The 22,832-nt window shown below is 37.9% G+C and overlaps 1 protein-coding gene across 1 annotated transcript in view; it reads left to right on the top strand.

Moving 5' to 3' along the window:
• Positions 1-22,832, top strand: part of Znf407 (zinc finger protein 407) — a 410,446-nt gene that overhangs the window by 260,834 nt on the left and 126,780 nt on the right. Inside the window, exon 7 of the mRNA XM_036204673.1 lies at positions 7,296-7,416. Coding sequence (XP_036060566.1) covers positions 7,296-7,416 — 121 coding nt within the window. The remainder of the gene's footprint in view (positions 1-7,295; positions 7,417-22,832) is intronic.

The following is a 22,832-nucleotide window of genomic DNA, read 5'->3' as shown; positions in this document are numbered from 1 at the left end:
GGACAATTTTCTTTTATAATATCATTAGAACCACATTTTTCTGCTATCAAGACTTTACTAATGAAGTTCATATGGTAACAAAACTGGTCACTACAAATGATACTTTCCTTTATGTACCACGGGGACAGTTGAGTTTTACAGTTACAGTCCATGTGGGGTGAAATTCATGGGTCCACCCCTGACTCAAGAGAGAAACATCCTGAGGGTGTGGCTCCTGGTAGCATCCCATGGTCCAGCAGATGGGCTCATACCAAGCACATATGAGCAACTCTAACTGGACTTAGGAGGTTATTAAAAAACAAAGACATAAAGTTAGGATGCTCTGTGGGAATTAGGGAAAAGTGGAGAGTATATATGGTCCTACTGCATTTATTACGTGAATTAAATTCTTGAAAATAAAGAAGAAAATTTAAATATATTACTTACAGAACATTGAATTCTTGGAATGCCATGTTATACAGATACAGGCAGCTTCACTTCACAATATAATATTTTCAGGATCTATGAAAATGAATCCTACTCATTGCTTTTAAATCTTGAGCTTATTGGGATGAAATTCCCATAGGGATAATAGACATTAAAATGAAGGTAAATTTGCAATTTCTAACATGTTGAAAGTATAACTTTAAAAAACATAAACCACTTGTACATTCATTATATAATTCCTATGTAAGGATTCGATTTAAGGAAGCTGTGTGGGTACCAGCTGTTCTTGTATGGCAAATGAAAAGAGAGTTGGATATATATATATATGTAGAAACCATGGGGTCATATGGTGTTTTATTCATGTTTTCAGCTCATTGATAATTCAAAGTTCTGTGATTTCCATGGCATTTCTGCTTTCCTGTCCCATCCCATGTGGCTCCAGGGGATAGCAGACCCCCTTTTGACACCCCTCCAGCAGCACTGTCCCCTTGCCCTGCAGTGGAGGCCATAATGCTACGATCCCAGACGTTCCAGCTGATGGATCGATCAGGAAGCCTGCATCGAGCCGGCACAACTTTATATTTTATGTCAGGTCCAGAGGCTCCTTATTACTTTGCTATTAACTTTATACCATATAGGACAATGTCTCAGAGACAGAGGTATCTGTCTTCCTGGCATTTATCTGCCTCTGTGGCACAAATCAAACATGATTCTTTAATACCAAAGTCAGTTCTTAAAAGACTTGGCCTCCACAAACAGCTCAGTCCAACTCAGTCTAGGCACTTAGCTTTTATGTAGGACTTAAAATGTTTAAGCAACGCACACCCTTTTCCCCAAGGCTAGACTTGATGGTACATTTGAAATCTATATTTCTTTGATGTGTCTGTCTTGACGTGGTTTACCTTTTTACCACAGTGTCCAGGCAAATTACAAGCGGTTCAGAAAGGGATAGGTATCCAAAGTGTTCCACATGGCGTAAATAATTCCTGACTGAAATGCAGGCTGTCTAGGGGGCTGACACGAAACATCTTCCATTCTGAGATTTACTTTTATCACCTGTCAGAGACCCTTGATTCAAGGGCACAGGCACCAATCCTCACATGCAGTTGGAGAGACCTGGCCAGCTTAATAACCACCAGTCCACCCTAAGGAATGTGAAGTGTGATTTCCAGGAGATGTGGTTGGCCAGTCTGACAGATGGTTGACACACAAAAAGACAGGGCACTATGGTAACAAGCTGTCCTGCTATCTCTGTTTTTTCTCCTTTCCTATCAGTAAGGCTTTAGAGGCAAAGTGTTTCTTACTGAGTATTTTGGACAAGATTAATGCTTGTAAAAGAAAGCATTTATGAAATGAAAACAACAGCCCAATAGAGTAAGTTCTGTTGTACCAGGAAAACTGCTAAGTGTAGTTATAAGAGCAACAGAAATTCTCCTTGTTCTACCCTTTGGTTTTCAGTACTGTTGCATAGACTGGCCTTGAGTTTATGGACTCTAGTGATGCCTTTTCACTCACCCACCCAAGTAGCCAGGACTGCAGTGTTGTCTGGGGTTTAAACTGGTGTGTCTAAGTCCCTGTTGACTTATCCTTGTCAGTGAATAATTACTGTATTAACTCAGTTAACTCTGGTATCAGAATGATAGACAAGTCAGTAGTAGTATTCCATCAGTACTTTTAACAAGACCTCTTCAGGAAAGGAGGATCTCTCACGTGCCCCACCCTGACAAAGAACTAAGACAACTAAGGACTGCTGGGAGGAAAGGACTGGACTCTTCTAGGGATGAGCTCCCTGGGTGTGCTGTACCAAGTGACTAGCCTTGTACTCAGACGCATCCTCTCTCCTCTCTCCTCTGTGTGTGTGTGTGTGTGTGTGTGTGTGTGTGTGTGTGTGTGTGTAAAACAATAATTAATAATTTTAAAAAAAGAAGCCATACATTTGAGAGGCATGGTGAAGGCATGGGAGAGGTTGGGAGAGGTTGGCAGGAGGAAAGAGAGGAGAGAAATGATGTGATTATATTTTAGTTTTTAAAAATTGGGAAAAGCTCTAACACAGCAGGCATACACATCACATTTTAGACTGCTTTCTAGTTTCTGACCATTATCAGATATTTAATGAATTGAAATTCTCATTTCAAACTTTGAAGATTTCCTTTGAGTCTTCAGTTTGGGTGTTTGGATTAACCTTTTTGCTATATAGTAATACTGATAAACCTGAAGGTATATTTTTCTGTACTGTATTTTTTCCTGAACAAATTGCTCATTTCCTTTGTGTGTGTGTGTGTGTGTGTGTGTGTGTGTGTGTGTGTGTGCTTATGTATGTGTATCATGTATGTACGCATGACATGAGTACCAATCAAAAGAACTAATATCGCCAAGACTTAGGCTCCTGCCACATCGAGCCCTGCAAACTCCTTCTTTCATAAATCAGTAAAACTAACTCGAAATTCGTGTAAAAATACAAAAATCTGAAATAATAAAACATGGCTGAGAAGGAACAGAGTTCCTAGACTCCAGGCCAAACCTATAATAGTCGGAGGTATCAGATATTAGCATCAAGGAAGACAGATTAATCAGTGAAACAAAATCAAAATATATATCATGTTATCAGTTGATTTTAAGGGGAAATTTAGATAGTTAAACCATTCGGCATGTAGTATTAGGTTAACTGGATATTTGTTGTCAATAAAATAAGCTTTAAGACATACTTCATATTGTATATAAATTAACTCAGAATTGCACAATCTAAACTGTATATAAATCCTATAAAAATATATGTGACTTTGGATTTTATTATTATGGTAATAGCATGCTTTACAAATGAACAAATAAATGAAAATTATAAATTAATATGTTAAAAGCTCTATATAAAAGTAATCACTAATGGCACTGAGAAGGAAATGACTCACAGGCTAGATGAAAATATGTTAAGATCACAAATGTCATCAGGATTTTTATCTAGAGCATAACAGAACTGTCAAAACACTACTGAGAAAGCAACCAGGAAATTAGTGAAAAAGTCACATGGTTTAATTAGATAGCTCACCAAAGGGCATGAGGTAATAGCCATTAAACTTTACATGGGATGTCGCTGTCCATTGGGAAATACAGGGTTAAAGCACTGAACACATCAGATTATGGACACTCTTGTATGCAGTAAGAAAATGTAAAGTGGTGGACAGTTTCAGAAAATATTTTGTATCCACCCCAGGATAAATATATACCACCATACCACTTTCTGGAAAATTACCCCCCACACAAAAGGAAAACACATATCCAGGCAATGTCCAAGCAATAGGCTTGCCTATTGTTGATAGTTTATTCCAAATTCACTTGTGGTAGCGGGGGAAGAAAAAAAAAAGAAAGAAAAGAAAACTCAGATGTCCTTCAGTTAGATCAGTGATTATCAACCTTCCTAATGCTGAGACCCTTTAATACCTCATGTTGTGGTGACCCTCAACCATAAAATTATTTTGTTGCTACTTCATAACTCTAATTTTCCTATCTGATATGTGACCCTCTGGGGGATGTGACCCCAGGTTGAGAACCACTTAGAAACAGAAGCAAGCCATAATATAATCAATATATTCCCCAAAGGGAAAATAATTTATGTCCTAGCAATGTAGCTGAATCAAAAAACAGTAACTGTGTGTAGTAAAAGATATCCCCCACAAAATATACTGTATATTCTTGTTATATAAAATTCTAGAAGATAATGATTATCATATAATAGAAGAAAACAGTTAAGATTTGGACTTCCAACAATCAGGGGTATGTATGGCAGGTCAAGGAATCCTTTATGGACAAATCATGTTCATTATCTTAATTTTGTTTGTCATTTCATCAATTAAAAAACTAGGTTTATGTACTATAAAATTGCCAATGATACCTTTTTGAAATACTGTGTGTTACCCATACAGATGATATCAAATTAGATAAATAACCAGCATGTGTTTGTTGCTTTTTTTCTTTTCATGTATGTTGCACATTAGCATTGATGTTCAATTAAAAGTGCTGTTTTTAGTGTATAAATTCAGCTCCAAAAATAAGCATAATATTTACTCTTATGCTTGTGTGTATTTATCCATTTCCAGGAGTAGTATATTCTTCACTTAAATTTAAACAGATAATATTACTTTCCATTAGACATATAATATGGATATTGTATATCAAACCTTGTGTTAAATCAAGCCCTGGCACTATGATGAGCGTACATTATTATTAGGAGTGCTTTTGTGTGTCCGTGTGTGTGTGTCTGTGTGTGTTTTGCACAGTCATTTTAGTCACATTATCTACTGTGTCTTAGGTTGTCTGACCAAAGGTTTAGGAATGAAGAACAAAGAGTGACTTTAGATCTGTTTTAAAGATGAAATTTATCTTAAAAAGCCTTTTTAAATAAACATTCTTTTATTCTGCTTTGTAGATGCTCTTTGATTTTTTTTTTTAAACTGGAGTAAATCAAATACAGAGATTTCTAGATAAGATCTACAACATAGTAAGTAGCTTTCAGCCCTCCTCGTTACGTATGTAAACCACCAGTTGGTGCTGTGTACTATCTGCCCACTGACCCAGCTTGTGGTGAGAGACACTTCTGTGCTGCTCTCCTCTCTAGGCAAGGCTGTGGCTGTTGTGTCTCAGCAGTGGTCGCTCAGGACTCTACTTAGGGTGTTCCTTCTCTTATTTTTCTGTCATTGCAATCTTTACAGTTATCCTGAATGTTGGTGGTATTATCCTCTTGGTCTTTCTCAGGTGATCTGACAGTTAGCAAGTGAGATGGGGCAAAACCAGGATTCCAGTTCATCTGGCTTCACCCAGCCATGCCTCTCTGCTTCCAGGGAGATAAATAGCATCAAGCAGGATGTATGGGTATAAGTTAAATATTTGTAAAACAATGTGTGAGGCCATGTAAGAAGACAGATAATGTTCAATAGGTATCTTTACTAGGGTACTTTGGGAGCAAATGTACTTTAATAAGTATCTTTAATACTTTAGTTATACTTTCAATTATTATTGAAAGGATAAGTATTGACTCAGGACCCCCAAAACCTAGTTGTCAGCACAAAGGAGATTTTTTTTTACCCCATAGGGACAGGGAACAGGGAATAAGAGACAAAGACAGGAGATAGAGGAAAAGGGAGAAGGGTAAGGGAGCCAGGAAGAGGAGGTAGGGGAATTGTCCTAGAGGACAAAGGACTGCCTCTGGGTAGAGAGGAGGCAGATGTGGCCCATAGGAGGATGAGGTTTATAAAGGTACAAGGGGAAACTCCGTGTTAGGATGGGGTGTTTAATTTTAATTGGGCATGTTAATTGGGTGAAGCAAAGGGGGCTTCTTATTGCTGGATTTCAGTAGTTGGGTAGCTGGACCTTGGTAGTCAGCCTCAGGAGGAGGCCAAACAAGGGAATGGACCTTGGTGGCTACCTTTAGGAATGGAGTCTAACAGTTTTGAGCACAGTAGAGGGAATGGGGGAGAAGGGCAAGGCCTGGCAAAGCCCTTCAGTTATTATTCAGACTGAGGAGAAGGTTCAGTAAGTGTAGGTGCTGGCCACCAAGCCCACATGGTGGACAGAGAGAGTTGGACAGGCACTTACACACATAAACACATGTTCCCAGACACTTGCACAGAAAGGGAGGGACTTCCTTTCAGTTCTAAATAGATCAGTATACATACTGTCATGAAAAGCTGGAAAAGAAGAAGTACCACGTGGGTTTGTTGAAACATGACACCAGTGTGTTGTGGATGCAGAATTGCCTGGTGAAGAACCTATCGGCAACATCACCTCTATGAGGAGTACAGCAGTGAGCTGTTCACTGCTCCATCACTGTCAGTAGACATGTAACATGGACATGTTTGCTGGCTCTCACAAAATAGGGAAAATCACAGGTAAAATGATGTTGATAATTATTAACTTAACCAGCAATATCAAGATAATCACTTCTAAATAAAGTTATTATGTCATTATTAGCATTGTTTTACTCTTTGTACTTAGATTTTTATATTTGGCATGCATTTTATGCTTCTAGCACATTTCAATTCAAAGAGCAAAGTTGCATCCAAAGTATATAATCTATAGTTTTGATAAAAGTTGTACTTAAGAAAATAGGTTCACATTTCTAAACTATTCCAACAATACTAAAACATTTTCTTCAATGGCTGGGTTGTCTTAAGTTTCAACGTTGAATTTATAGTCATTGAAATTAAGTAGCCGTGGGTCAGTTGCTCAGGGAGCACTGTAGCAAGTGAAATGGGAAACTGAGTGAGTATGGAGGAGAAGGTAAAGGAGAGCACCAGTTGGATGAGCTCCATACTTTGTCACAGGCCAGCCCTGAGGCTCCACTTTTGTCCACCCTGGCCCTGCTGATTCAGGATTTATTTGCACATCTTAGCATTGAGTTAACATTCCATCATTTGTTCTTTGGAGTCTTCGTACCTTCTATCCCATAGTTATAATTCCTTTTGCTTCCAACACTTATTGCAGTAATGGCTTCATTTCATTTTTCTTCATAGTTAATGCTAGAAATTTATTTTTTTGCATCTTACGTCTGTTGTGTGATTGGCCATGTTTTTAACCTCACTGAGATTTTTGGAATGGCTCTCAGGTATCATGGCTTATAAAATTATTCCAGAGTCCTAGCCTCTACTTATAACCTAGAGTCCTGTTTGTACAGTATATTATGAACCTTGCTATTGGTCAATTTTTGAAAAGTCAGTAATATCCTCTAGCTTTCCTAAATTTCTGGAATCAAAAAATATTTGTAAATTTTTGTAGATGTAAACTTCTTACATGTTAATACTAAGCTTGGACACTTCATGTCCAATTAATATTCATTTTTTGATATTTTTAATATTCATAATGTATGTTTCTTGTTACAGGAGAAAAGCCCTTCAAATGTGATGAGTGTAACTTTGCCTCTACAACCCAGTCACACTTGACTCGTCATAAGCGTGTGCACACTGGAGAGAAGCCCTACAGGTGCCCTTGGTGTGACTACAGGTAATGAGGTCAGAAGCACTGCCATAATCATTTGGAACCTGGCAGAACTTAGCTATTCCAGTCTGTTTTGGTATACTTTAATGCGTGGTACACGTTAGGCAAGGTATGTAATTCCTAATCTCAGTCAAGTTTTAAAAAACAGACATTTTTCAGAACAGTCTTAGCTTCACTGTAAAACTGAGAAGGCAGGTGATAGATTTTCTTAGTATACCCATTTCCTTCCATTGGAGAACTCCTTCCTTAGCCCTTAGATTCTTTATTACAATGGCCAATCACACTGATGCCTTTATAGCATAGCCCTTATTTACGTAGGGTGTTGCATATTCTGTGTGTGGACACACTGATAATAGCATACTTCCACATGATAAAATTACATACAGACTTCTGTTTTTATAATCTCAATGCTTAGGTTTATAACCCTTTCTTCCCCTTTGTTGGGTATTTATTTCATTGCTCACATTTAGGGTATATTGTGAACAGTCCACTGTTTACCAAGTGTGTGGCACGACCTTGACTTTGAGGGGCAGTGAAGATGATGTAAGAAGTGCTTTCTGCCTTTCACTGTGTCGTTTCACCACTAGTGCTTGAGGCTTCAGAAGCAGTCAGAACACTGGCTGGAGAGGTGCATGGTGCAGCCTTAGGAGAATGTAGAAAAGGACGTCTTTGGGCACAGACTGGTCCTGAATCTCATTGTGCTTTCGAGGTGTCTCAGTGTCAGTTTGCACGGTGCCTATGCCAAGAGGAGGTGGCAGTTGCTTTTTAGTGCTGAAAGCATTTTGGAGATTTTGGCTCTTCAGTCCACTCCCTGGCGTCTGTGGCGACTCAGAGGTGCTAGCAAGGTGCATGGAGAGAGGCATGGTGACAGGAGAATGGGAAATAGAGCTTGTTGCCAGGTCCAGCTGCCCAAGAAGAGGAACGTGAGCTTGACCTCTTTGGCAGTCTGTGGTTGATGGACTATAGGCAACTGAGTGGTTCCTGTATTAGTGAAGGGATTCCCCTCGGGCTGAAGCTTTCCACTCTGACTGCCACACACCACCTATACCATATAGTGATATTTTATTTGTACTGAAATGTGATTTTATTTGTATATTAATAAAGTTGCCTTGGGGTCAGAGCAAGCCAGAGCAGAAGCTGGGTGGTGGTGGTGCACGCCTTTAATCCCAGCACTTGGGAGGCAGAGCTAGGCAGGATCTCTGTGTGTTCAAGGACACAGCCAGCATGGCAACACACGCCGTTAATCTCAATATCAACAATAGAAGACCTGGAGGTCTGTACAGACAGGCAGTGACAAGGAGGTCATGTGGCTGGGTTTACAACCAATGCGAAGGCTGAACAGAAAGTCTATATAAAAGACAGGACACAGGAAGTAGGTCTCTGGCAGAGAGGAAAGACAGAGCAGCAGTGAAGGGTAAGGTTTTCAGCCCTCAGCTATTGCTCTGATGTCTTGGCTTTTAACTCTGAAATTGGCTCTGTGTTTCTTATTTAACAACACGGTTACATCTACAATACCATGATACAGAAATACAAAGTCTCCTTCTGTTGAGTATTAGGATATCTGTATTGAACTTGGAGATTTCTTCCAAAAGCAGACTTTCGTGTGACTGTGGAGGTAACCTGTGCATTTGGCAAATATATTGCCACAATCTTGATCATCATCCACCTTATTGCATTAATTTTTATGTGAAAGGTCATTGAATAGAACAGAGATATTACATATATATTTCATTCATTATTTATTCATTCAACGTTTTATGGGCTCTGTCTACACATAACACTGGAGTGGTATTTCTTGGAAGTTTGGGGAAATGGTGATCTAATTAGAGGTAGCCCAAGAGAGAAGATTAGAATTTCTAAATTCTAATCTCCTGATGAATATTTGGCCTGTTAAAAAACATTTGCAAGCCTTTTTAACCTTATTGCAGAGCTTATACTATAGCTGTGTTACCTGTAAAGGAGGAACACAGAAAATGATAAAAAATGTTTCTTACTACACCTTGCTTTGGATTAAAAGCTTTAGTTTATACCCTGTGCATAAGGCTTTTGTTCTTATTTTGGAGGAGGAATTTCTTTCTTTGAGTATCAATTTTCATTCTCATTTTTAAACACTTTGTAACTACCTTCTAGTTCTATACCAGCAATCCTTCTCTGGAACTGTAGTTTTCACATTATTTTAAGTGGTAGAGGTGTTTCAAAGAAGACGGTATACAAAGCTCTGTATAAATTGATGGAAGTGGTACTCCTTCATAACAAACAGTGTAAATCGATAATGCTCATTTACCATAGCTTAAGAGAAAGCATGACAGAACAAAGGAGCTTACTGTGGGGAGGCTGTCTGTGCCATTCTTGGGTAGCCACAGCACCCAGGTTAAGTCTTCACTGTGGGCCTGCTCACAGCAGAGGGATGTGAGGAAGCTCAAGCTGTGAGGATTCAGGCTCAGCACAGCTACATTATCATGAGATACTGCTTATTAATGAGCCTGCCTTATTGGGTTCTTGTGGACCTTAGCTTCCACACACAGTGAGGTTGTCTAAGCCAACTTGTTAAACTCTTCCCAGTTACAACTACTTCTTGCTTAAGAAAAGATTGCTCTCGTGGAGATACTGAGTATTATGCCAGGCATCTTGTGGCTTTTCATGTTCTCCTAAAACCTCTGATTGGCCTGGAGCATAGTGACTACTTAGTGTGTGTTCTTTAAGGAACATTTGTCTTGAGGTTGAACCTCTGAGAAATACAAAGAAAGAGTATTTCTAGCAGGTATGTGGACAAGAACTGGGAAGAAGAAACCAAACTACAATACTGTGGCGCAAATGGCAGGTGCACTGTGGAGGGGAGGGACTGTGTAGAGGTCACAAATGTCCAAGCTCTCATGGCTGGACTTGCTCTCATGCTCTGAGGCCCTGTCCATATCTGTATTGTTTCTGTGCACACATAAACATATACACACTATTAAATAAATAGGTAATTTTTCAAAAGATGATAACTTTTATAATAGCCCAGGAACCCAAATATCTAGACATTGCTTTAAAAATCTCTGAAACATTTGCTATAAGTGCCATAAAACATTTTTCTTATATTACTGAGCATTAAGACAAGGGCTTTGAGTTTGTTAGGTAAAGTTTCAACCACAAATTTTCATTCTCAGCTGATAAAACAATTTAAAAAAAATATGCAAATAAGTCATGATACATAATATCATTTTCATAAATGGGAAGCCAGCTTACTAATAATGTTAATTGTCTTCAGAATAACTTACATATTAATTATGTTTCCAATTGTTTCCCCCATGGAATTTGGTAGGATGACTATAATATTATTTACTTTATTTTAAACTTTATGATAAAAAATTGCAAGTAATAATAAAATCCACATACCCAAATTAACCAGACCCAAAGATACAACTCAGTGAACTTCTATACAATTAAGAGTGACCATGTACAACAGGAGTGGTGGAGCCTCACATTGGATTTTATTCTTTTACTACCAAATATATTTTCATATACCTACCTGCTACACACACATACACACACACACACACACACACACACACACACACACATACACACACACACACCAGAACAGAGTTAGAACTAGATAAACATTTATTATTATTTTTTTCTTAAGTATATGGAAAGGGGGCCCAGGATGGCCAATACAGTCAAGAGCAAGGCTTCTTAAGCTTTTTCCACTTATAACCAGTTTTGCCCAAGTAAATAGTATGAGTTTGGGATGTATGTGTATATTAAATTAGTACACAGATCATATTTTACTGATTAATATATATTAAAAGATATTTTAAAGAAATTTTTGTTATACACATATTTCTACATTAAGAAAAGAGCAATTTGCCTCCTATCGAGAGATGTGCTTATTTATTTTTATAGACATAAATAATATTGCTTGGATGACACTACTGCATGGGGAGAATCTTCAGTGTTTTTCAGAATTGATCATATTCTGACTTTATAAACTTCAATACTCATGGCACCACCCTGCACAAATATATAGTGCAGAATTGAAAAGAATGTTTAGGCCCATTTTGGAAATTATTGGAAATTTTCCCAACCCAAAATTCATTCAACATTTTTAATGCAATTTTAGTCAGTAATTCAAACAGCTATTTGTAAAAGTCAAACATTCTAAGCCTTTATAATGCAAAGATATACTAATTTAATATTTTCATGTCTAGGACTGATAGTAGTAAAATATTGTCTTTTTTATAACTAAACTGTTATGTTTTTATGATAGTTTTTAAAAAATGTTTGGACAGTAAAAACCCTCTGTAAACATACAATGGTCTTCCATTCAACATGAGGCATTTGAAATCTCTGGCAAAGACATGTGGCATACTAAGCATGCCTCTTGTGCATTCAACAGTATGGTTGCCATGATGTCATAAGATGTCAATTGGGCAATTATGCCAGAAATACCTATGCTCCACTGTTAGTTTGACTTTGATTTTCTCTGTGTGTGTGTGTGTGTGTGTGTGTGTGTGTGTGTGTGTGTGTGTCAGAGTGGGCAGAGTTACCGGTGTTCAAAACCTTTTACCATTACCAGACTTTTGTGATTCATTAATTCCACAGTATAAGAAGCTGGGACCTAGGCAAAGTCTGGCATGTGGATTTATGTAGTAAACCTAATGCATTCATTTTTATATTTTAAAAAGATCAATTTTATTTCACCTTTCATTCGTAGGTTGATATTCAGAGTGTTAAGTACAGCTTCCTTGTCCTGCACATTATAGTGTGTTGAAATTTTGTTTATAAGCCATGTCCAGATTGGATCTTAAGAACTTCCTACAATACTTAGAAATTATTAAATCCAATTGCTGAGACACTTTACAGTTTCAAAATGCCTTACTTGAAAATCAGTCTCCTGTAACACGATTGTAACACTTGTGTGACCTCAAGACACACTGACTTATAATGATCAGTATACTAGGTATTTATATGTGTATATTATTTCATATTATATTTTATATCATATATATATATATCATATTATTTTACACCTGTGCTCCTTTCAGAAGTTTTTTCTGAAAGTAATAGTCTTACTTCAAAGTCTTGTTGTTTGCTAGTGACTAAAGTACATTTTTAGATTTTAGAATGAAGGTTTTTGACAATACTAGTGCAGAGTTTATCATTTGAATCTTTTTATATTATCATCACACTTTGGTAGATTCATGATACTTGTATGCACAGATATATTTCCACATACTTGTGATTTCCTTGGTTTGAAAGAATGTTGGACCTTTTGCTAAGGTTAAGGTCATAGTATGTATCCTGTGTGTAACTTGTCTCATACCACAGCATCCTTGACTCATAGGAGCTCCTTGGTGCCTGCTGGCAGCATCTTGTGAGCTCTATGATCAGGAGTAGATAGCATTCTCTTAGGCATGTCATCACGGCTTGTAAATTAATAACTAGGGCACTTTCATCCACCATGTCACTTTTTCAAATATTTCCTGTCCTTGGTAAAGGTTGATTTTGTGTTTATGTCAAACATTTGTATGATTTTATTTTCTGAAAGTAAACGGTTTGAAGCTTTTTTATTCACTCAAAATCTTTAGCCTTCTGTGTGCTGTGGTTGGCTTTTACTAGTGAACAATTTCATTAATATTGAAAGAGTTAGCAGATATATTAAGGCATGAATGCACTGTAGAAATATGAGCAGATTTTTTAAAATTTTCTTAATGAGGAAAAGCAGAAAGAATATGACAGCATTGCTATCCACAGACACATAGGAAATGCCTCCCTCCTCTTGGTACATTTCTGTGTGTGTGTGATGGGCACGGTGATCACAGCAGGATGCTCACATATCTCCTAAAAAGATGCATATGTTTATCTCTTCCCTCCACAATGTCCTATTACTCAGCTCTTTAAATACTCTTCCTGTGTACATTCTATATGCAAAACTGTGCTGGCTTCTGCTGTCCTTGCCAATATTAGCTGTTATTTGCAAGGAAGTTAACTATCATTAGAAATTGAAATATTATTTAAATTGTATTTGAAAATATATTTCTTATTCTATAAATTGAACATTAGCACACTAATACTACTAGTTAAAATTATTCATGAAAAATATGAGTGTAGATTTGTTTACAAAAGAATTTTATAATTGGTGTTTTGAACCTGGGGCTATTTTTCAAGTTTGCATTATTAATTTAGGCAATGACATCTCATTCTATTTATATGTAAACATGGACCCCTTTCTGTTGCTTTTCCTGTCTAAAATATCCAGAAGTCTAATCCATTACACATCAGTGTATTCCATCATAACTTCATAACTTTTTAGCATTAATTACTCCACATTATAATTTCAAAGCCTAAATTTAGACACATAGCACACACTCCTACTGTATTATTTATGTAGCAAAATCTTAGATTTGTTTTTACACAAAAATGAAACAGTCTTAACATTTTTCTTCATTTTCTTTCCTTTTGTTCTGTGTTGTCATCTCTATATTAACAAGAGACAGCCCGACCTTTCATGTGGCAGAGTATAGTTTTTAATCATATAAAATCTCTGCTTGCCCATCAGATTTGTGCCCGAGTAGTTTCTGTTTCACCTCTGGTATTGGCTTGAATCTGAGAGTAGGTGAATTTCCTGAAGTGCCTACTGCTGAGTTGTTTGTTTTTGGTTGAGCTTACTACAGTCCTATAGAATTTTCTTTTGTCTCGGTAAGATTTATGTGGGAGATACGAGAAGATCGTACACTAAACACTACAACAGCAGATGGGACTCATCCTACTACACTATTCCAAGTGGCAAGGGGAGTCTTAAGTACTTTAAATCTTGTTTATTAAACTGCAGAAAACAAATTTAAAGCCATTTCATTGTGTACCTATTGAACTTGAAATATCCTCAAGGTTTCACTTAAGTTTTACTCAAAATTTACCTGTCTAGGCTCCACTAAACTTAGCTGTGCCTTGCTCTGTAAAGTAGTTCTTAGTATTTTAATTCATGCACAGATTGTTTTAATTCACAGCATGAAAGTATTCCCCAATAGAAATAATTGTATCTCATGATGCTAGGCAATAAATTCTAAATTCTACAATTTCCATCTCTCATTAAGGACTCACCATTGTTTTGCTAAACTTCAGGAATTAATTCTACGTTTTGTCTTCTTGCTTGATGACTGATTTAACACTCGGCCAGGATTTTCTAGAGATGTGGTTATCACATTAGTTTCCTGTCTCAAGAGCGTCTTTCTTTCTTGCATGAGGAAGAAGAGGACAGTTGATGGCCCATCTTCACTAACAGCTGCATCTCCACTAGCAGGCTGATCCTGTGCACTCCAGGTTCTCTGCCCTTGCTCGTCTGACTCTGCTTAGCTTTTCCAGCCAGCATCTGGCCCAAGTGCTAGGGCTTGGCTGCTGCTCAAAGTGTTTGGAGTCTGTGCCCATACTGGCAACTTCGGGGATAAATATTTTTAGCTTTAGCGGAATTTTGTCTTATTTTTAATTATAACTTGATATGTTTGGGAAATTTTAAGATACTTAACCAAATCCTTAGAGTTATGATCTTCCACTTGAAATTTTATTTTAATTTCTGATACATGCATTTCTATAAAATATGTCCATTGTAAACATGTTTTTAGGTCATGGATGATAACACTCATTTAGGAACAGTGTTACTACACATAATCAAATATAAGACAAATGTTTGTGGCACTGTGTCGTTACCAGTTCAGCATACAGCAGGATTCATTGTTCTTGTCTGGGATTTGTGTCTGCAGCATCCTGAGTTAGGGAGACAGAGTCCACAGGGGGTAATTTTCTCCTTTTGGATCATCTCCTGAGATGGTTCCTATTTTCCTTCCCATGGCTTCCTGTGCTGCTCGGCTTTACCCCTGAATAGTAAGAGAGGGAAAACGTGGTTGTATAGAAGAGGAAGAAATGAAATGAGACATGTTAAATGAATCAAACAATTCCTTTTCCAATAACTCTGGACTAACATTAAATATTTTAATTGTATCAAATTACAAAAGTCATAAAAATTATAAGATGAAAATATCTGGCATTAATATTAGATACAATTTACATTTAAAACTATTTGTTTATTTCCACTAATTAAAAATAGTTCCTCCTCTTCAGATCACAAGAAACTTTGAGTCAAACTTTTGTCTTAAAGTAACACTCTGCTGCTTCACTGCCCTTCACGGAGTTTCCTCCACTTCCTCTTCTCTGTTAGCTGCTCCTCTTGATGGTTCAAACTTTAGATGATAGAGCCTCATGCATTATTCAGAAAGACTGGAAGCCTAGGTTGGGTTCATAGTTTTGATAAGGTAATGGTGAGTGCATGGCTTCCTTCAAAGTCTGGATTTCTTCTAGAAAACATGCATCCTTTAGACTGTGAGTGGTGCTCACCTGCATGCAGATCACCTTTGCATGCTTGCGACCTGCACAGTTCAGCCCTTCACAGGCAGGTGTCAGTGTAGTGAAGACATGCTGCTTCTGTATTCACCTAGCATTTGTCTGAGTGCTAGTTCTGTGTGGGTGGAAGCTTCTGATAAGTGTCAGTAGAGTTTTCCTAGGTTGTCCCTCACAGAATGAAGCCAGCGTCCCTAACTTTATCCATCCAGGGATGGTTTCGAAGGTTGCAAGTGTGGAAATCTTTACTTGCTTTTCTGTCAGCTGTGTCTCTCATTCACATTAAGTGAGTTCACCCTGTGGGAAGCAGTTCCTGTTGTCTCCATCCATGTCGCTGTTGTAGTTTGTGTTTTAGTTTGAGCATTGTCTCTCGTGTTTTGTCTGCAGTTGTCTTCACACACAGCTTGTCTTACACACTTCACTGTCTTTGCTATACCACACAAACCTATAGATAGACTTGAAATCATTTGAGTCACGCTGGCAGGCTATCTGCTGTTTCATCCCATAATTTATCCCTTCACTTTGGTTAATAGTGATACTTTTATTCCAAAAATGTAATAAATATTAACAACTGATCCATGGAATCATAGAAGACTCTGTAGCATTGAGAATTACAAATTGTCTTTTCTCTTCAAATGAAGCCAGTCTTCCTGCCCCGTCTGTTCACCGGCACAGGTGAGGGTTGTGCTCACTGATGCCGCTGAAGTGCACTGAGATCACAGGTTAATTAGAAGAGCCATCGCCAATACCAAGTGACCACACTCCCTCTGCTGTCTCCTAAAGTAGAATCGAGATAAACATGTTTATTTAACCTGCTGTGTTGAATCCCAATTTCAGTCATTAATAGAGGGCCAAAGCTATCTTTAGGGATGGTCTTTCTACAAGGAATTACTATGGACAGTCCCTGGGGTGGTAGTTAGATATATCTGTATGTATTGTGATAGGGAGCAAGGCCTTAGAGATGAAAAAAATAGAAAATATTTTTGGGGCAATAGTCTCTTGCATAATAATTTATTCCTCAGACACCAGGGTTATTATCACACAACAAAACACTTTCCCATGTCACTGTCTCTATCCCCAGCAGTTAGAAGAAAGTTCATGCCACAAAGCTTGTTAGGCACATACTTGTAACTCCATGGAGGAGCCGTCAGCAGTCAATGGAGTATTGTATATATCATCATCCTGGCATTCCAAAAACAGTGACTTTTATGGGTCTTAAATATTGATAAGTTTGTTCATTCAGAATTTTAGGATTCCAAATGTATCATTCTGTTCTCATCTCCTTTGTTTCAACCTATTCCGAAATAGTGTCTCTCTGGGACCTACATGAGCATCATGGGAAAAAGAGAAACAGAAAACCTTTGAATGTTTAGAAAATGGTGATGGAGTCCTTTTCTGAGACAAGGTTGTGTTGGGGTCCTCGTTCCCCTCTGTAGCTTCTGTAGCAGCCTATCTTATGATGGATTAACTCCTTTTGTAGAGCAAGATGATGAAGTGTGTGGACATCTGGTCTTTGCCTTAAGCACTTCTATACAGACAATGCCTTGTCTTCTACTTATCTTGGAGCTCTGTCTTTTTATGAGAACATAGCACCAACCGTTGGCTTTTCAATACTTGCATTATTTTCTTACTCTGTGAAAATGATCTAGACTCAAACACTGACTACTACTATCATTTATTGCTTAGCTTCAAATGAGGCATAGTTTAAATAAGCTAGAATTTACTCTTCCATAGCTAATATGTCACCTGGTATTTTCCCTCCAGTATTAATCTTTCCTCTACCTCCAGAAACGCCATTTCTTATTGTTTATGACTTTGGCTTGGCCCTGGCTAGAGACCTCCGTCTTGCATTGTGCCCATCATTGTATTCAAATACTGTTTTCACTGTGTGGTTTGGAATGTGTACTGATTAACTTTTCATGGTCCTTTCTTCAGTGTTTTTTTTCTTCAGTCTTAAGTTGTAACTTTAAACAAATATGAAAAATGCCATAAAACAAATTAGGATTTTCCCATTGGAACAAATGTGGTATATGTTGAAAGCTTATACTTAAATAATATAATTTGTTTCTTGGGTTACAGTATTTGAAGTGAAAAATGGATGACATTTTAACTTAGGAAATGTATTTTGCTACTCCAAACTCAGAATGTTAGTTTCTGTTTGTTTTTTAAGTAAGGTTCTGTTGTGCTATATTCCTAAAGTGTACCGTTTCTTCAATTTCAAGTTGTCTTCTCTCTCCAAGAAGCCTATGTTGTAGGACAGAGGGAATTATGCCATAGAGAAGTGCCTGAACACCAGCACTGCCCATGCTGGAGAGGACATGCTCAGCTCAAATGGCAGTGGTGGCCAGGGAGTATGAACCAGTAAATGATGTACTCAATCCCTATATTATGAAATCTCTGGTGGGCTACAAAAAAATGAATCAAAGGGAAATAACAGAAGATGAGAGATCATTTGAAATACCATTGCAAAGGTGCAGACAGAAAATGAGGCCAGGTTAGGAGCCAGTGTGAAGATGGGTACATTCTCACCTGATGAACGAATGGAGGCATGCAACGGACAAAGAAGTTATCCTTCAGGGCCTTGGCCAGAGAGTCTCTGTGAATGATGGCATCTCTGAGACTCTCTCTTCTGGAGAGGAAATATCCTTCAGGAATGTGACAGGAAGTGTGATCTGGGCACCCTGCTTTTCCAGCATTCAGGAGATCCATGTGAACACATGTCAATCCTCATCAGTGTGAACCTGATAGCAGTAATGTCAATAAAACTGCCTTTAGAAAATATGGGGGTGCAATTAATCAGAGAAGGTAGCTGGCCAGTACATATGTTCAAAGTTATAAAAACAGACACTAGATATGGAGAGGATACAGTCCTGTAGCCTCCTCTCATCATACCCACATGGAGAGCTACATTCTCTGGAGCCTTCCTTGCATCCTTATAGAAGGCTTGAATTGTCTTTACTTTTTTTTAAATTTTGCTTGCTGCTCCCTAACAGTTCTATGTGATCATTTAATGAACACTCATTAAATGTACTTTTAAAATATGACATCTTTCTTGTTCTAAATAATTTGTGTTGTCTCATTTTTTCTAACATCAGTAAATCTAACAGAACACTCTAATGACATCATAAGCCAATTGCAGTATACAGAGTTGTTTATTGTAATGACACTGGACTCTTTCAAACATTTACAACCTGTTCCATTTGCTTTTACTTACCTTTTGTTTGCCTTATCCCAATTAATTACTGGAACATCATAAAACTTCTTCAACAATGAGAAGCATATTTTTTTCTGTAATATAGTGTGCTAAAACTTCTTTTGAAAAATATTTTTAAATTTGCTGTGGCTTCTTCAAGCTGCCAGATTTCTTGGAACATGCAGTGTGACTGGGATCTGCCATACTAAGAGAAATGTAATAAGGATCTTAGGAGCATTGGAGTTAGTGGCTGTATAATATGGAAAGAGAAAGCAGATAGATCACTCCTCAGGGTGAGGGACATGATTTGTTTTCATGACTTAGGGTGTATTATAACTGCCGAGTGTTGGTGTCTGTTGTATCAAACCACTAAAAAGTGGGAATAAGTCATGTCTATCACCCTACAGGCTGATGCTGGCTGTGTATGTATTCACTCACGTGCTTTCTGGTTATCCTTTGATTCTTTTACAATTTCTGCCATTTTGTCTTGTTATAAATATGATCAACACAAGGCTGTTATGGCTGGACATGGGGCTTTAACTTATTTTATAACATGTTATAAGCTTTAAAACTCAAAGGCTCGTTTCTTTTTGCCCTTTGAGAAGATTCTGTGTAGTATACCTCTGCACACATTTTTAGCACCATTTCTGTAATTACAAACAAAGGTGATAGAAACAGTGTATTTCTCCAGAAGTGGATTTGCTCTGACGCTGTTGCTGTGTTTTATTAAAATGGCTGCAAAAGCAAGCACCCTTTTCCTCCATGAACACAGCCTTCCTGAGAAGAAGCCTGAAGAACGAGAAAAGGGTAGTGGTTGTGCACTTGTGTCATTGGGAATCAACTCAGACTCAGGAAACTGTGCTCATGTCGGTCTGAGAAATATGTAGCCCATATCAGCATATATATATTTTTAATTACATGTTCTTTCCAATTAATGATTTCTGTTTGGTTTTTGAAAAATGATGTTATGAATGTAATGATTATACAATCCAAATCTTCCTGAGTTATATGTCTGTACTTGTTTTTAACTACATATGCACACATATTTTATTACTTTCCTTGCATCTTTTTTTTAACAAAACAATCTTTTAAAACAGTGTATCTCTAATGTAAAAGAGACTTCAAACAAGATTTCAGTTTTATTTTAAGGTCTTTTTCTTTGGAGTTTAAAAGTGGAATATATGTTTTCTTTAGCTGTAAAAGCACAATCAAGGCAACATGATAAGTGAGTCAGTGTTGTAAAAGTAAAACTAATTTTGCCTTCACTCACATGAGCTATAGAAGGAGGAAGCTTTATTGTCCCTGGGAAGGTGATAAGGCAGAGTAATTGTATATTATACTGTCCGGGAACATCTGCCTGAGACTGTTGGAGCAATTCATCTATCATGGACGATGCTGCATGTTTTGTCTCTCTGCTTTAACCCGTCCCCACTGCTGGCCCGCGCGGAGGTTTTGATAGGGACTGCGCCTGGGCCAGGGCTCACATTAATCAGTCCCCTTGTTCAACACTCCAGCTGACATAATTACAACCTGCGCACAGCAGTTATTCAAGTCGAGTCCTTGTCACTCGTGGTGCGAAACTACACAGCTCAGATCCCGGAGGAGATTGCCTTATCACACAGAACAAGGGCTCGCAGGAGTCGGAGAGAATAGAAATGGGAAAATGTCTTCCGGGAGTACTATATATTCCTTTAAAATAAGACATTTGAGAGACTTACAAGGGACAAAGGGAAGCATTGTGTGCAGGGGTTGAAATGAACCAGTTATTATTTTTAAATGGATTACAGGGTGCATTTTTGTGCAACTGGTCATAGATTATTAGATAAATTCAGTGGTTCTGGTCCTCATTGATTCTTTCTATTGCTTTTTTCTTCAAAGCTAATCACTTAACTTTAGAATTATGAAAAGATTCCATTCTCTTTCTAAAATAATTAAATTAGTAGATTATTCATTTTAAGTTTAATATTTGACAAGTATGTTTTTATAAGCTGCAGAGTTAAAAGTAAGAGAAGATTCCTTCAATGACCTTCTCATTGCTAAGTAAGTTCCCCTTTCATTGTGGCTGTGCATTACAAACGTGAAAACAGCCAGAGAGTGAGTTTCCTTCCAAGTGTGGCCCTTTGACTCTGATCCCATACTGGGCACTTGCCTGCCAATTCCTGGGTGTCCCAGCTGTGAGGGATGGATTCTCCTTTCAGCTGTGTAAGTAGCCTCTAACTTTGAATGGCAGCTCCATCCCTATCACATAGCCTGTAGAAGTCTTTGGGTGTAAGATGGTCTGTGTGCCCAGGTCCACAGCTGTCCCACTAAACTCTGCTTTTCTGCATGGATGCCCCAGTTACTGCTGACAGGTAGCCTTTTTTTTTTTTTTCTTAAGCATCTTCAAACTGTCCTAAATAAAGCTTTGCTCTGCCCTAAATAAAGCTATACTACTAAAGGTACTAGGGAAGAAATTCTTCAGCTCAATAAAATTTTTACTTATTTTACCTTGAGTTGGTAAAACTGCAAAAATTAGATAGTTACCATAAATTATCACTTATTGACATACATGTAGGTTAGTGGGGAGGACATTCTGCATGCCATAGCCCTTTTCTCCTTTTCAGACACAGTCATCAGCATATTGAAGACTTAGAATTCTTTCTGCAGTGAAAACCTACGTAGTATGTCTCACTAACAGATGCCAGACCTCTTTAGCCACATAGGTCCTTTTGCCAAAGTCCCACAAGCATCAGTCTGAGACCTACTTAACCAAAGGTCAGGCTCTACTCTGTGCTGCACATAGTTATGGAGGGCATTTGGACTGGTGATTTGGCATCAGTGCACAGCACACAACATCTGAGCTTCATTTTCGGTACACATTTGTCTACCTTGTTGGCTTGAGTTAAATGAAAAATCTAGTCTACTCTAGGTTTGATTTTGTTTTCCATCTTACTAAGGATGTATCATGAATTAGGAGGTGGGAATCTTGATGAAATGTTCCCTGCTTGTTTCTAAAGGAATCTAGGTTCTCCAGGGCTTGCTCTACTTCCTTCTTGAGATGTGGGTGGCTCATCTCTAACTTGCATTTCAGTCACCACACACACAATATAATGTGTGTCCTGTTCCCAAGGTACTTACGTGTAATGGTATGTGTATAAAGTTCTGATGTATGATTTGGGTTTCTATCAGAGAAAAACAGTCAGAGTCCTGGAAGCTACCATTTCCTCCTTGTGATTCCTGTTGTTTCTCAATAGAGTGGATGGTAGAAATGAAGTTGTTAGTTTTTTTTTGTTGTTTTTTTTTTTTTTTAAGATTGATTGATTTATATTGATATTATACATACAGTATCCTGCCGGCCTGTATGCCTGCAGGCCAGAAGAGGACACCAGATCTTTTTATAGATGGTTGTGAGCCAACATGTGGTTGCTGGGAATTGAACTCAGGACCTATGGAAGAACAGCTAGTGTTCTCAACCTCTGAGCCATCTCTCCAGCCCCCAAGTTGTTAGATCTAAAGTAAATTGTTTCTCTCATTAGATATAGATACCATCAGCAGAAATGAATGAATAATAATTTCAGTGGAAACGAGTGTGAGAAACAAATGGTAAAGCAACAAGATTCACAGTGGGATGTGGTAGTCAACATACCTCACAGGCAGTTGCCACATCAATGGCTAAGTGAATTTGTAGTAAGGATTTTCATCAGAATCACTTGGATCCATGGAAGTTAGTAAAGAAGTGTGTAGTTGGACACTTACACAAGTCCCCTCAGGCACCTCAGCAGAACCACTTGTGTGTTGCTCTTACTTGCCACACAGCTCCCTGGATGGAATGCATCTCTATTTGTATTGCTATAAGAACTGATTTCAAAAGGCA

This window comes from Onychomys torridus, chromosome 13, assembly GCF_903995425.1.
Source record: "Onychomys torridus chromosome 13, mOncTor1.1, whole genome shotgun sequence".
Classification (NCBI taxonomy): domain Eukaryota; kingdom Metazoa; phylum Chordata; class Mammalia; order Rodentia; family Cricetidae; genus Onychomys; species Onychomys torridus.
This window is presented reverse-complemented; position numbering and strand designations above follow the sequence as displayed.